This window comes from Puma concolor, chromosome E1 (genome assembly GCF_028749965.1).
Source record: "Puma concolor isolate L17-30 chromosome E1, mPumCon1.1.hap2, whole genome shotgun sequence".
NCBI lineage: Eukaryota > Metazoa > Chordata > Mammalia > Carnivora > Felidae > Puma > Puma concolor.
The window spans coordinates 38,869,594-38,884,781 of record NC_141680.1 but is presented as its reverse complement, the minus strand read 5'-3'; the positions used below and the strand labels follow the sequence as shown (position 1 = coordinate 38,884,781).

Below are 15,188 nucleotides of genomic sequence, written 5' to 3'. Positions count from 1 at the left end.
AGCTGCCAACGGGTAATAGGGAGACACATTTTACAGCCTCTGCCACTGTTTTGTGCTCATGGAAGACTAAGGAAATGTAGATCGTTGAAACCACAGATGGGCCTGGGAGGAAAAAAAAAAATCAGGATTCACTTAAACTAGGTGTTTTTGCCTGGGTGCTTAAGAGTGTCAGGGGTCATTCGAAAAGTCGGCAAATCTGATTTCTCTGTAGGTGGAAAGGGAAGACATGAGAACGTGGAAAAGCAGAGGAGGTCAATGGGAGAAGCAGAGGCTACTGGGAAAATCCTTAAGGAAGGATGAGCAGGCTTTAGAAGGCTGAATTGGCTGGAACTCTTCAAAAATAAAGCGATCAAGCTTGGGTTGTAGCTATGAGTGAGGACCAGCAGATAAGTCAAGGGCGGACACTGATATTCTCCTGGCTTCTGGACACCCAGCACCTGCTGCACCACACCTTTCCCACGAGGCTCCAGAAGGAATCTGGAGCTTCCTAAGGGCAGAGACTGCGGCTCTGCATCCCTTTCTCCCTCCCTCTGGTGCTCTCTCACCCATCCTTGGGGACAGATGCATTCTCTGGTACTGATGAATGAAAGGGGGCAGCTGCATGCCAAAGGGAAGGACAAGGAGAATGTCAGGAAGCAGGAAAAGCAGGGGAGAATGAAGAGGGAAGGGGGTGAAGAGGCAGACAGGGAAGGAGAGGCAAAATGGAGGTGGAGGAAGCTGGGCCTGGAAGAGAAGGGAAGTCCATGAAAAGTGTTAAAAGGATGCAGTCGTTTAGTCAGTCAACAAACACTCTGCACCTATCACAGATCACACAATGTGCTGGGAGTGGAAGGTGCAGTGGTGAATAAGACAAAATGGGGCTTTAAGGGGTGGCGGATGGGGAGTTTGTAAGTGAGAAAGGGGGAGAAATTGGCCACTTAGAGCAAGAAGAGGCTAAGCATAGTTGGAAACAAGAAGGAAAATATCACAGAGAGAGAGAGAGAGAGAGAGAGAGAGAGAGAGAGAGAACCTGCCTCCAGGACCATCATTGGGTGAGACACAGCCAGAACCACCTGTCGGCCCTGGCTCCATGAAGACCGAGGCAGGTAAGCTGGGCAGGGGAGAAATTCAAGAAGGGGAGGGACAGGAGTGGGTGGGGGTGGAGGGTCAGACTGTTCACAGTTTTTCACTTGGGCACCCACAGTGGAAAGATGTCTGTGCTACTGAGTGGTTCTCAACATTTGGCTGCCCGTTGGAGTCACCCGAGGAACTTCCAAACACCATCACCAGGATCCCACCCCCAGAGATTCTGATTTTCTGGCCCTGGGATGGCACCTGGACTTCAGAATTTATTAATAGCTCTCCAATGAGTCTAAAGTGCAGCCAGGGAGAAAGCGAGCATTAGAAGCTGGCTGCCTGGCCTCCTTCCTCTCTGGTGAGAATGGGGGCCATCTTGAAAGAAGCGACCTGTGGGAGGGAAGGGAAGTTGTACGGTGCTTTGAGGGGGTTGTAAATGAGGCTCCAAGACTCCAGTGGTTCTGACAAAAGGATAAGGGGCTCCTGAGAAAGTGCCCCCTTCCTCGGCTATGCCTCTGGTAAGAAAGGAGCAAGATAGCCTGGAAAGAAAGAGAAAACAAGGCAATGGCGGTCTTTAAAAGGGAAGAACAATTCAAGTAACTCAGACCTGCCGAATTTTCTGTTGTTGCACCCTGCTCCCCCACCCACACACATGCACACTTCCCCCCACCCCCTCTGCAGTCTTCATGATGGGGCCTCTGGGGGTGAGACAGGCACAGCTGCCACAAAAGGTTTGGCAGTGGCCCAGCAGGATATTCAACCTCACCCCCCCCCAAACTCCCTGCACCCTAATATAGCTGAGTCACTGAACCCGGGTGGAGTCCTCTGCTTGACAGTGAAGCAATCTGAACTTGAAAAATGGCCTGGGAACAGAATGTATGGTCTATATAAACAAGTCCTATGTAGATGTAATTGTATGCAAATATTCATTCTTTAACTCAACATACACTTCCTGCCAGTCCTCTTGTACAGGTTTCAAACCTTCCACTGCAGCTCACAGTGTATGTAGCAGGGGACAGATGTGAAAATAAAAGTGCAGTGTTAGCGAGTGAAGCCCTCTGCAGTCTAGAGAAGGAAAAAAGCCGTGGTTCAGTGGGAGTTAGGTGTTCAGAGTTTGAGCAGGGTCTTGAAGGATGTTCAGGAGTTTACCAGGAGACAGGAAGGATAAAGCAGGAAGGGAAACAGAAGAGTAAGTGTTTAAGAAATGTAAAATATTTCCTTGAGGCAAAAGGGTAGGATCTGTAGAAAGGGAATAGGGTGGGGGAGGAAAGATACGCAAGTGTGTGTGAAGGACATTGTTTGCCCCCTAAAAAAGGAGTTTGGGCTTTTCATCCAGAACGGCATAACGGCATAGGGAGCCAATGAAGGTTCTTAACTAGAGGAGTGATAGCTTTTTTTTTTTTTTTTTTTTTTTTTTTTTTTTTTTTTTTTTTTTTAATTTTGAGAGAGAGATCAAGCAGGGGAGAGGGGCAGAGGAAGGGAGAGAGAGAATCTCAAATGAGCTCTGTGCTGAGTGTGGAGCACCAAGCCCAACTCGGGGCTTGATCCCACAACCCTACGAAAACCAAGAGTCAGATGCTCAACTGACTGAGCCACCCAGGCACCCCGAAGGAGTCTTGCTTTTAGAGTCTTGTTTTTCAAAGGTGAAGGCTGAGAGGGGTAGACTGGAAGAGAAAATTAACATTTATTCATCAATTACTGTGTACTGGGCATTGGGCTCTGTATTTTATTTGGTCACTCCAACCCTTTATGATAGCTTTTTTCAAGCTGCCAGTCAAGATCAAGAAAAGGAACGAAAAAAAAGGAAGGGAGGGAAGGTGGAAGGGAGAATAACTATAGAAATTATCAGGGCGTCGCGGGTAGAAAGGTTTAGTATTGTTTTTGGAAACTTTGCTACACATTTTCACCTGAGTTTTAGGGTACTGTATCGGGGTTCAAGTGTTATTTCTCATTGCGGCTTATGGTGTTTTAAAAAAGAAAGAGAAGCCGCTGCTGTAAGGTGTAGGTGTGACTAGCCTCATTTTGCAGGTGAGGACATAAGGCGCAGGGAGTTTCAGTACCCTGCCCCTCTGTAAGTGGAACGTATATTTCAAACCCAGGCTGGTCTGAAGCCAGCGTGGATTCCTGCTCAGTAATGCCAGGCAGCCTGCCCAAGTTACGCATGTACAGCCGACCTGGGAAAGAAAAACGTACCCGGGTCGCGCTTCCCAAGGGCTGTATGTACTCACACAGCACCTCATTCAAGGAGGTAAATCGGAAAGGCCCAACTCTCTGTCCGCCCAAAGTGGTGGACAGAATGTATATTCCAAGAGTGCCCTAGACGCACAGAATCGGATTATGAGCGGCAGCCCCGGGAATCTCCTTTTAGAGAGCTTCAGGTGATTCTGGGTGGACCGCCCGTTGTGGGGGAGGGGAGGGGCGGGTCGCTGCAATAACTAGGTGAGAATGAACTGGGGCTTGAACTGAGATGGAGAAATAATCCCTTCTCTCAGAAGTGTCACGTAGCCCAACTCCCGCTATTGTGTTGAACTCCGATGCCTCGCGGTACAAAGTCACCTGGGGGCTCATTTCCCTCTCCCGAAGCGATAAAGGCGAGGGAAATTTAAAAAAAAAAAAAAAGGCTGGTGGCTTCCCACTCACCAGCCAAGGGGTTTGAGTAGCCAAAAAGCAGGTGGCTCCCGCCACTCCAGGGCGACACTAGATTGAGGTGTAAAGTGTGTACTATTTATAGGGCATTTCTGGGCCTCACCCTAAGGACTTCTGATTGGCTTTGGGGTAGATCTATCACTCATCTTTTGGGTTCGACGTGGGTGGAAGGTCAACCACGACCAATACAAAACCACTCCTCAGCTAAGCCCCTCCCCATCTAGCTTCCTGTTGCTGTCCATCAACCACCTCGTAGGCGGGACTTCACGTCCCGCCAATTGGCTGACGAACATGTCGTTCACTCTTCAGTAGGTTTCCGGTTGGTGCCCTCTACTGTCCATCAGTGACATTTCACAAGTCTATTGGCCAAACCAACGTCGCTCTAGACGCCTCTCTCTGATTGGATACTAGTGCTGTCGGTCCCAATGTACTGAACTCTTATTGGTGAACGCTGCCGTCGCTCGGGCGGTGGCGGGCTCCGGGATTGGCGGGTGCTGGGCGGGCGGTGTCAGGCTCTCGGTGGCGGCGGAGGCGGCGGAGGCCAGGGAGGAAGATGTCGTAATGAGCGGTGGGTCCTGACCGCTGCCGGCGGGGTCTTTCCGGCCCCCAAGGGTCGGGAAGACGGGCAGAGGCCGCAGGGAGGGGAAGCCGGGGCCGGGGGTTCCCCCCTGGGACCGGGCCTGGCGCCGGGGCCCGGCTCCGGGAGGGGCGGGGGAGGGAGGATTCCCGCCCGGAGGAGGAGCGGGGCTGGCCAGCCGGGCGGAGGCACCCGGAAGGGGGCGTTCGACTCCCCGCCCCCTCGGAGCCCGCTGGGCGGGAGGGCGGCGCTTCCGGGGGCTGGTGAGAGGTGCGGGCACCCGGGCGTGCCTGGCACCCCCTTCACCCAGTTGCCTACCCACCTCAGTGCTTCCGGCCTGTGGACACAGCCTGGGTCTGCTCCGAGGAGGCGGCCCACGCTCCTCGCGCTAGCCCTGTGTTGGGGGACCCTCCTGCATTCTGACTCGGTGCCTACCGGCGATTCAGGGCCCTCCCGAGTGCAGAGAGGGGCGAGGGAGTGCTTAAAATGCAGACGGTGCCAACCACATGGGCACTGCGGGGCCTAGAAGCCAGCCTGGTTCCCGATATACCCCAATGGAGAGATGGTGTGTCAGGACACGAGGGCACCGCTCCCCCCCCCCCCCCCAAAGGGCAGAGGACTTCTTGCCTTAGACTGCGACGTGGACATAAACCTCGTAATGTTTTCACTGGGGTCCTTGAACACCAGCTAGATACCCGCAAGCTCTTAGCAGAATTATGAGCCGTTTAAGAACTTGCTGACAAAGCTCCCAGCCTGTTAGCTGATGCTCCGTCGGTGGGACTGCTGAATCCCAAAAGCCAGGTGCAAACCTAAGGAATGACAGAAGAAATAAAACGGATATTTACTTTCTTTCTCCACCCTGCCTCCATCCCATTGCTGACTTTTGGTTCTCAGCCTCCTACCCGTGCTTCTTGGCTTATGTTCCCAGTGGCTTTCTAATTTTAGTTGAAAAGGAACTGTGTCTTCTCTTTGGGCAATTGAGAAACCTTTCCTCACCGCATTCCTTGGTTTTGACTCCAGTATACCGTCATGTTTATTTCTTAATTAACTTGATCCAGGGGGACTCCATCTGGCTTTTCTCAGTGCACATTCTCCCAAAGTTTGTTTCTTCTTGAGGCTACTTCTTGCTCCCTTATTTGTGGTTTCCTAGAGAAAGGGAGGGAAGAGCTTGTATATCTGCTTTAAGGAAGGAATTGGCTCACAGTCCCCCATTATGCTGATTTAATTGCAGAAAAAAGGGTGATGACTGTTTCAAGGTATACTAGCATGCACTGTCTACGACTTGGCATGCTGTACCCCAGAAGGCCTTAAGTATCACAATGGAGGGCTAAGCGTTGAGTTGGTATTTTGGATAAGATTTTTAGGGCTAGAAAGTTTAGGGTGTTGGCCAGTTGACAGAGAGGTTGTTGAGGGAACAGTGGTGAAGTCAACACCATAGAAGTCATTTTGATTAATATCACAAAGAAACCTGTTGTCTGCAATAATGAATATAACTGCAGTGTCTTGTTTTGTTTTAAATTCTTGTGTGCGATGAAGGGGGCGAATCTGTCAGACAACCTATCAGTTGGGCTGATGATGTCAATGTTCCAGTGGCTTCCAATAGGCATTAATACCTGTTGGAAATGGATTCTCATTGGCTGGGGCGATTGGTAAGTTTTCTAATTCTGGTTCTTCCGCTTGGTTGTACAGAGGCTTAACCCCTCTTCATTTAAAAGCAGTAACAACAAGGAAAAAAAAAAGCCGGTCTGACATAATTATAAACTCCCTGAGCTAGGCTGCTAAAGACACAATGTCTTTGCCAAGGAGACCCAAGTGGAATTAGTTCATAATTGGATCCTCACCTCACTGCCCTGTAAGGGGAGCTGGCTCCAGGAGGAAGAGTTTGGCACCAGTGTTGACAGCACATAGACTGGCCGGCTTTTTTCTCTCAGATTCTATTAAAGTTTGGGCCTCCGGAGGCCTGTCGGAGGAGAGAAGCTGAAAGAAGATTTTGGCAAATATCTGGGTAAAGGAGCTTCGTGGCATAATAGCATATAGGGCAGTTCATTTTGATATCTTGTCCTTGAACTTCCTCGTTCTTTCGTTGATTACTAGCAGCCTTTTGGAGAAGTTGCAGGGTCCCTTGTAGCTTGAACAGTCCTTTACAATAGGCATGTGATAATTCCTGACTCTGCTTTCAGAGAGTATTGCCCAACCAGGGCCCTCATGAAGACATCCTAAGCTTGTTGCCACTGGTCGGTAGACCCTGGTACTGGCTTGAGTTCAGCAATCTTCTAGACCTTTGTCACCATACATTTCTATGATGGAAATGTAGCATCTTCTTCTGTGACTTACCTTCCCTCCCTCTGTTCTCTGTTTACCCACAAATTGGAAGGCTTGCTTCCAAGGATAGAAAAATGTAGTAATGAAAGTGTATACAGAGTATTAGAAATTGTAGAGATGTGAACTCTTCTGAGTTTAAACAATTATGGGGTCTAGTCTGAAACCTTGCGGGCTGAAGACTTGAAGTAAAATGTATTTGGAGAAGCGCCAGTACTTATGAGTTTGGATAGCTTAACGGGATTAGGGAACTTCTCATAAGTTCTAAACGAGGAACACTTGACCCACATGCTGGACTGAGAGGTGGACATCATTATGGAATGAATTCGTTGACGTTTTTGCTTATTTGTTTTTTGCTACGAATTAGGGTAAAAACATGGGGCATTACCAACTCCAGGGCACCGTCAGCCTAAGTATCGGGAAAGGATTAGAGATTGTCCTGGAAGAGATGTTCCCCGGTGGTACTGGTAGATTTGTCCAAGTTGACAGGATTCTGAAAGGGAAAACTGATTTTTCCACTGCCTCACGCGATGCTAGAAAGAGAACCCAGGAGCAAGCTCAGTCAGCACTCGCTGCTTAGCTTCCCCCACACGGCCAGGAGGTGCTCTTTCTGGGTGCTCTGAGGCCGTCACCGGCACAGGGCATTACCATGTGCTTCTCATCAGGACGTGCCCTGGGGAGCCGAGCTCTGCTCAGGAGCAAGGGAGCACAAAAGGGCTGAGTGCCCAGGTTAGATGCTGTTCAGTCTGTCCCCGTGAACGGCTTCGAGCAGTGTTGAGATATCCAGGCTGTTTGTGTCACAGGAAGAGCATGTGTGCAGGTCCAGCTGTTTGCATCCCTCCTTTGGACGTCTCATTCCTTAGCTGCAGCTGGTGTCAGCTTCAGAGTTGTGTGCTGTACCTGGCCGGAAGCCTCACCGCGTCGTAATGCCAACGTTTAGCTTGGGGGACTGTTGTTTTTGAGACTGAGGGCTCTGAGATGCCGGTTTGCCCTTAGGCCATGACTTAGGCTGTTAGGTGGCCTCTTTCACCTCAGCCACGGGGTGAAAAGTGGCCCAGGAACGACCAGCAGACTCTGGCCTGCCCACTGCCAAACGTCCTCTTTCTAGAGCTTCCTCTTTGGCGTATTTGTTAGCTTTCCCCTGGGGCTCAGTGGAATCATGGAGCAGCTTCCCAGAGAGTGTGACTAGGGACTAAGAGACAGCAGGCAGGGCTGTGTGATTGAAAGTGGAGTATTTCTGCCCCTGGCCAGTGTCGGGCTGAAGGCTTCTCAGATTAGCCTAAAGACAGACCAAAACCTTTCCCAGCCTTCCGAACGGTAAATGGTAAGCCAACCCTCTCTTCCCAGGGGAAATGAAGTCAGTGCTCATTTCACAACTGGTCCGAGCCGGGGATGAATGTGGGCGTGACTCACAAGTAAATGTGCCAAAGCAGAGAAAACACGTGTTTGTACACAGTGGTCTTCTAGGGGGAAAAAGTGTATCTTGGTTTCTTTTTCTCTCCTGTTCCCTAAGAGCGGTCTGGGACCAAGTATTCTTTGTACCATTTCCTGGGACTGCTCTGTCAGGGTAAAGAGCTGCCCTGGGTCCCCACGCACTTCTCCAGTGTCCCTTCCAGTACCACTGGCTGTGACCCAGGCAGGATGCAAACTAGCAAATGACAGTCACATTTCGAGGAGGCATATTCATATAGCCAGCCCTCATTATCTTAACTCATTTGGAAAAGAATTCCCCTTCCCTGGTGCAGGTTCATTGAAAGAAGCATTGAAAAGCGGTGCCTGGTGTGTGGTGATGAGGTGTGTGCTTTGAGATCTTTGTCCGGGTGCAGGACTGGACTGTGCGGGTCTGCACACAGGTACTTGTCCCCGTGTGAGGCAGTGGGCGGGCTTGGGAGTTCCATCTGGGACAGCATCAGCTGAGCTGACCTGGCGGGTGGATTCCAGCCTCGTGCCAGGACATGCACATCTGTGGGTTTTCTCCTGTCGTTCTTAAAACTCCATTTAGGCTCTCCCACTCTGCAGTCTCCAGGATTCATTCACTCATCCATTCAAAAAATATATACTAGGCACCTACTATGTGCCAGGTAGGAGGGATACATGGGTGGGTAAGGGAAGGAGAAGTTCCTTGCTTTAGGAAGCCTACATCTTAGTGGGTGACAATACATAAGTAACTACTGGATATTAGACAATGAGAAGTGGTACGAAGAAAAAGAGAAGACAGAAGAATGTGAAAGGGTGCAATTTATATAGGGTGGTCAGGGAAGGTTTCAGTGAGAAGGTGACATGTGAGTAAAGCCACAGAAGGAGGGGAGAGATTGAGCCATGCTCAGTCTGGGGTGGGGGGCCGGGGAGGTTGAGAACTCAGCCAAGGAGGACAGCAAGTGCAAAGGCCCTGAGAAGGGGCTGTACCTAGTATGTTGGAAAGCAGCAGGGAGACCAGCGTGGCTGAAGTAGTGAAGAGGAGGGACAGGATAGGTCAGATAGGGTCCTTATGTGTCACGGTGGGGACTTCAGTTCTTACTTTGAATGGGAGACAGGATGCTCTTGGGGGGCTCTGAGCAGAGGAGTACTGTGATTTCACTTAAGTGTGATGGGTCTCATTCTGGATGCATGTTGAGAGCAGACTGACGGGAACAAGGTCACAAGCCCGGCTAGGAGGCTTTTGCAGTTAACCCAGTGACAGATGATGAGGATCTGAATCTGGGTGACAACAGGTGGTGAAAGCAATCAGATACTGAATGTATTTTGTACTTTCAAAATACATTTTCTACCTTGAACCGAAACACTGTTTGCTGGCTGTCATATGTAGAGTGTGGAAAAAAAGAAGGGTCAAGTATGCCGTACAGGGTTTTAGCACCGAGCTGCTGGAAGGACAGAATTCCATTCACTGCACAGGGAAGTTTGAAGGAGACACAGAATTAGGACGATACCAGGCATTGGTTAGATCTGAGATGCTTGTTGACATATCCAAGAGGAGGTGTCAGTAGGCAGTCGGATATACAAGATATAAGTTTGGGAGTCATCGTTATATAGAACCTGTATGTTACTGGTTGTTAAAATGCTGTGAGGCTAGATGAAACCTCCCAGGAAATAGGTATAGACAGAAGAAAAATAAATGCTGAGACTGCACCCTGGGGCAACTCAACCAGTTAGAATTTGAGAGGAGAGGAGGACCCGGCAAAGGAATACTTTGAAAAAGTAGCTAGAGACATAGATCAACCTGGCAAGTGTGTTCCCGAAGCCAAGTGTAGAAAGTGTTTCAAGGAGAAAGAGGGGTCAGCTGTCAGATCAACACATAAAATAAGGTCTAAGAATTAACTGTTGGATATAGCAATGCAGAGGTCACTGGTGGCACAAGCAGTCTTTGTGGCATGGGCAAAAACCTGGAGCAGGTTCAAGAAAGACTGGCAGGAGAGGAATTAGGGGCAGCACTTATGGGTACCTCTTGCAAAGGGTTTTGTTTGAAAAGGGGAGAAATAACAGCTTTTAACTGCTGAAGGGATTTTTTTTTTTAATGTTTATTTTTTGAGGGGGGGAGATGAGGGGTAGAGAAAGAGACCGAGAATCTGAAGCAGGCTCCAAACCGTCAGTGCAAAGCCCAACGTGGAGCTTGAACTCGTGAACCGTTAGATCATGATCTGAGCTGAAACTAAGAGTCAGATGCTTAACCAACTGAGCCACCCAGGTGCCTCGGGAATTTTTTTAATTTTTGTTGTTGTTTTAGAGAGAGAGAGAGAGAGAGAGAGAGGTGAGGAAGGGGCAGAGAGAAAGAGAAAGAATCCCAAGCAGGCTCTGCATTGTCAGCACAGAGACTGACACGGGGTTTGAAGTCACAAACCGTGAGATCATGACTCGAGCTGAAACCCAAGAGTCAGAAGCTTAACCCCCTCAGCCCCCAGGTGCTTCAAACTGATGAAGGGAATTTTAACTTCCTGATGAAACCGTGGGCCCACTAAGAGGCCTGGCCTGAGCCGCCTTTGGCCTGAGGCATTAGCAAGCCGCCACTCAGAGTTGTTCTCATTTATGGAAAGTCAGTGAAGTTCCTTTTACCCTTACTGAGCTCCTTTATATGGTTATTGTGGTGCTGGAGGCTTGCTTGTCTGCAGTTTGGGTTTTTAACCACCAGTGTTGCTGCTCCCTCCGTGCAGGCTGGTTCTCTCAGCCCATTTATGAACTCCCTTCAAGGTCCAACTTTGTTCTCTAAAACCAGCCACGGCTTGCTTTTCCCTTACCAACTCTGAATTCTTCCAGGCCAGGCAACTGGGAGAAACTGTTTTGTTGGCTTCTGGCCCAGCTGAGCTGACCAAAATAGCCTGCAGAAGGACTGTTTGTGCAGAGTGAAATTCCTCCAGGGGAAATACCATAGCGGATGGCCAAGAAGGCCATGGTAGGAACCCATGAGGCCAAAAAAGAAAAAAAAAAAAAAAACAGGTACTGCCAAATCCTGGCTATGGAGTTTGACCCAAGTTCTTCCAGAGGGAAAAGAGCTTTCTAAAGCTTATTGTGGTATTTCTTAGGTCCCCTTCTCTCTCATTCCCTGTGTCTCAAGAGTAATGTTCTCAAGTGAAAGACCAGTGGAGCGGCCCCCAGTCTGATGGCCAGGGCTTCGGGGTCCTGTCTGAGGCCTCCTCCTGTTACCGGTGCTTCCTGGGCCAGGCCATTGGAGAGACCCCCAGGACAGACACCATCATTGCCCTGTGATAGGGGAAGGGGCCTGTGGGACCTTTACACGGGCACACAGGACGGGCTCTTGCCCCAGACTTGGGGGTTGGGAGGGAAGAGGTCAGGAAAGATCTTCCCTGCTTAAGTGAATTATAAACCGAGCTGTAAAGACTGGAGTTAGCCAGACAAATGCCAGAAAGAGCAAGCTTAGCCTCCAAGTGAGAGAGGGCGTGTTGTAGTTCCAGAAATGGAAAACACTGAAGTGCCTGTGGGGAGAGTCTGAAGAGCAAGAGATAAAGGAGAGGTAGAGGGGGAGGGGCAGAGTGTTTTTGGCTTTTACAAGCTTATCCTAAGATCATCTGAAGCTATTGAAAGGTATAATGGGGGGGGGGGGGTTGGCGGCTGGATGGGATTTGCATTTTAAAGATTCTTCTGACACTGATAGTGGAGGCTGGATTAGAGGGGGCAAGGCAGAGGCTGGGGAGCCATTTTGAAGACTCTGGGCAGTATTCCAGGCCGAGCAGAAGGTGGTTAGTGCCAGGGTCGGGGCAAAGGGGATGGAGAGTGGTGAGTGGATTGGAGAGAGGTTTATATTTAGGAGATAGACTCATGAGGGCTTGATGAGTCATAGGCAAAGAGGATGATGTTCAGGTTTCCTTGTGATTGGAAATACCAGACAGAAGTTGGTTGCACCAGAGACTACGATTATTCATCGAGCCCGCAGGCACTGAAGGGCCCCTGTATTGTGTGTAGCAGTGCAGTGAAAACCGGCCCGCCCTCCCCCCCAACCCTTCTGCGAATATCGAGAGACATTAAGCCTGTGATTATTTAATGGGTGGCGAGTGTTACCAGAGGGGTTAACCTCATCTCAGGGGTCTGAGTAAATGACAGCTGGGTACATAGTGGGCTCTCAATAAATTTTTCTGGGGAAAAACCAGGCTGAGACGTGAAGGGTGAGTAGGTGTTAGCTAGTAAAGAGAGAAGAAAGAGCCCTGAGCAAGGAAAGGTCAGTGGCAAAGATGAAAGCTTCAAGGATCTGGAAGAGGGCCTGTGGAGGCCCGGGATGAGAACGCTGGGGAGAGGATGGGCAGAGGTGGCAGCTCGGTGTGGGAAGTCCTGTGGCCCGCCCAAGTGGAAGGCTCACAGAGGGCCGGATGTACCCGCCTGCCCCTCAGGAGAGCTGGGCCACATGCAGATCCAGGAGGTGGCAGTCTGTGGACAGTACCTGGAGCCCTGTGAGTGGGCATGGTCACCTGTGGAACAGGTGTTGGGTGAGAAGGATGGGTGTTGAGGAACAGAACCCGAAAGGGGAAGAGGAGGTTGGAGAGATAGGAGAAGATCCATGGGAATTTTGAGGCGTTGGGAATAGTCAGGGTCAAGAACTGCTGACGAGGGTCTGTTGGATCTAGCAGGGAGGAGGTCTTGGGTGACCCAAGCAGGAGCAGGGAGAGCAGAGAGCCAGGGTCAAAGTCCTGATGCTGCTGCTCAGGGAAATAAGCAAGTGAGAAAGGAGGGAAACAGTAAAGTGCCGGCAGCTTTTCCACCAGGCCTGTACAGAAAGAGCCCGGAGACTCAGGGGCTGCTTCTCAGCTGGTGTTCGAACTAGACTGGCTTCCAGTCTGGGGAAAGGAGAGTCAGGGGTGGTGCCATCAGGCCCTAGACCCCACCCCGCCCCACCCCCCAGCCCTCCAGTCTGGAAGCCTCCCTTGATGCCCTTGGCATTCCTTGGAGCCTGAGAGAGCTACTGTTGCTTGTGTAATAAATCACTGTAAAACTTCACCAGCCAAGGGACTGTTGGGAAAGTTCTAGCTAACCTGAATTAATGAAAAGTCTGAATGGCACAACTCTGAAAGGAATGCAGCTTTTTCTTTCAAGAACGCTTAGGAAATCCCACTCACCAGTGCTGCTAAGTGTAGGTTTCAGTGACCGGATCTAAACTGCTGTTAAAAGCACGCAGTACAATTGAAATGGTTGAAGTGGCATAAAACAATTACGTGGTTTTGCGCAAGAGTCCCTTTGCAGTCTTCATACACTATTTAGCCTCCCTTTGAATAGTATGAAGACAAAGTTAAGCACAATTTATGTCCAAATTACACATTTTAAATATAAGTTTCCAAATTAATGAGGTTCTAAAGTACCTTTGATCATCGTCTTGCAGTTACACATCTATGCTTACTTCTGAACCACTTTTCATTTCCAAACACCCAACTGGAAATGCTTCTCTTTTCCCTTTCATGGTTAATCCCAGGATATAGTTCTCCAGTGGTAGGGAGATCAGTCTCTGTTTTGATTGCCCAAGCCTGCACCCGAGGGGCCACAAAGCTCTGAGTGACACTAGGAGAGATACTTACAAACACTGGTTTGAAATCTAGAGGGTTATTTCAAGAGCCAACTGGGGAGGAAAATGAAACCAAACCCAAATGGTACAAGGTCGTCGCGCACCAGCAGGCTGCTTCGGTAAATGCTGCTGTAACTTCCTAACTGAAGAATCGCTCCGAGCCCAGCCTGGTCTCCAAACAGTTTGAGTCCAGGGTAACAACAACTGTAGAGGGAGAAAGGGAGATGAGTAAGAAGCTCAAGGCCTTTTTTCAAGTCATTTGCACTCTGTCCCATTCTAGTGTCCTTCTATTTCAGAGCAGAGGATGTCTGCGGGAGTCAGTCACCAATTTTAGCTAAGTGAACCTGAGCCCAGGGGAGCCTCCTGGGAGAGCCCCTGCCTTCCCTTCCCATCCTTGGCTGCAAGTAACTCATTTTGTGTTTTTAATCGCAACATGGCTTGAGAATTGAAAAAGTCTTATAAAAGTTCGTTTAGTCCAGCTTCCCACCCCATCTAGACATCCCATCTCTGACAGAGACACACATCCTGCCTCTGTCTAAACGATTCCAGAAAAGGGAGAACATTACCAAAATCTGCCTTCTTTTTTTTTTTTTTTAAGTAAACTCTACCTGCAATGTGGGGCTCAAACTTATGACCCCGAGATCAAGAGTTACATGCTCAACTGACTGAGCCAGCCAGGCATCCCCAAAATCTGCCTTCTTGAAGTTACCACCCTAAAGTCTTGAACCACCTATGGGATAAGTCCCCTGGTGGATATCACTAGTCTGGCATCCTGGTCACACCATTGCTCCTGTCCTCTGACCAAGCTCCAATTGAAAATGCCCCTTTCAAAATGTCCCTCAGAATGAAAGCTGACACTCCAGACGTGGCCCAGTTGTGCAGAACGCACTGGGACGATTAACTTATTCTTCTGTGATTGAACTTTTGGAAATGCAGTCCAAGATTGCAGTAGCCTTTTTGGCAACCACATCTAGATTCTATTGCCTCCTGTTTAGCTTTGAGAAGAACCCACTGGGGCTTTTTCCCAGGAGAGCCACTGTTAAGCTCTGTCTTCCTGTCCTGCATGCATGTGATTTTTTTTTTTTTTTTTTAACCCAAGGGCAAGATGTACTCAACTACAAAGTTTAAACCACTGTTTATTGATTACCCACTGTGTGCTCGCTGCTCTCCGTAGTAATTATTGATGCCTCCTAGAATCCCAGGAGGTGCTGTGCCCTTTGTCTTACAGCGCAGTGAGGCTGAGAGGGATGCCCCCGCCACCCCACAGATGACAGCACAGACCCAGCTCTCATTTAGGTCTGGATGGAGCCTCATGCTCTAAAAGCACTGCACATACTAGTTTTTAAAGATCTCTGAACCCTAATACTGACACCCATATTATTTATAACCCTCAGTTTTGTGACATCTGCGAGTTGAACTTGCCTGCTTGGTCTTTGCATGGTTTTCCAAACTTCAGTGGTGAATCGACTACTCTAAAGCCACGTTTTCCAGCCTCTAGGGCGCAGAACCAATTTAGTGAGTCACAGCCAGCATTTAAAAAAAATGAAATAGAGTAGAAAAATACCCAAGCACATCACACAGAGTAACGTAGAT

The 15,188-nt window shown here is 49.4% G+C and overlaps 1 protein-coding gene and 1 long non-coding RNA gene across 8 annotated transcripts in view; one reads left to right on the top strand and one right to left on the bottom strand.

Annotated features, from left to right (window-relative positions):
* Window positions 1-2,457: 2,457 nt before the first annotated feature.
* LOC147574313 (uncharacterized) overlaps window positions 2,458-15,188 on the bottom strand; it is a 14,411-nt gene continuing 1,680 nt past the window's right edge. The window contains exons 2-5 of one of the 3 annotated variants that reach the window (XR_015244107.1): window positions 13,700-13,799; window positions 5,182-5,425; window positions 4,139-5,088; window positions 2,458-2,720 (exon numbers count right to left, since the gene is read on the bottom strand). This is a non-coding gene — a long non-coding RNA (uncharacterized LOC147574313). The other 2 variants (XR_015244106.1, XR_015244108.1) reach the window with 2 other exon arrangements.
* SP2 (Sp2 transcription factor) overlaps window positions 4,185-15,188 on the top strand; it is a 27,487-nt gene continuing 16,483 nt past the window's right edge. The window contains exon 1 of one of the 5 annotated variants that reach the window (XM_086687114.1): window positions 4,185-4,270. In XM_086687114.1, coding sequence (XP_086543240.1) covers window positions 4,264-4,270 — 7 coding nt within the window. In that variant the 5' untranslated portion in view covers window positions 4,185-4,263. Of the gene's footprint in view, window positions 4,271-4,956; window positions 5,081-5,416; window positions 5,929-15,188 lie in introns of those variants that run through there. The other 4 variants (XM_086687113.1, XM_086687116.1, XM_086687115.1 and 1 more) reach the window with 4 other exon arrangements.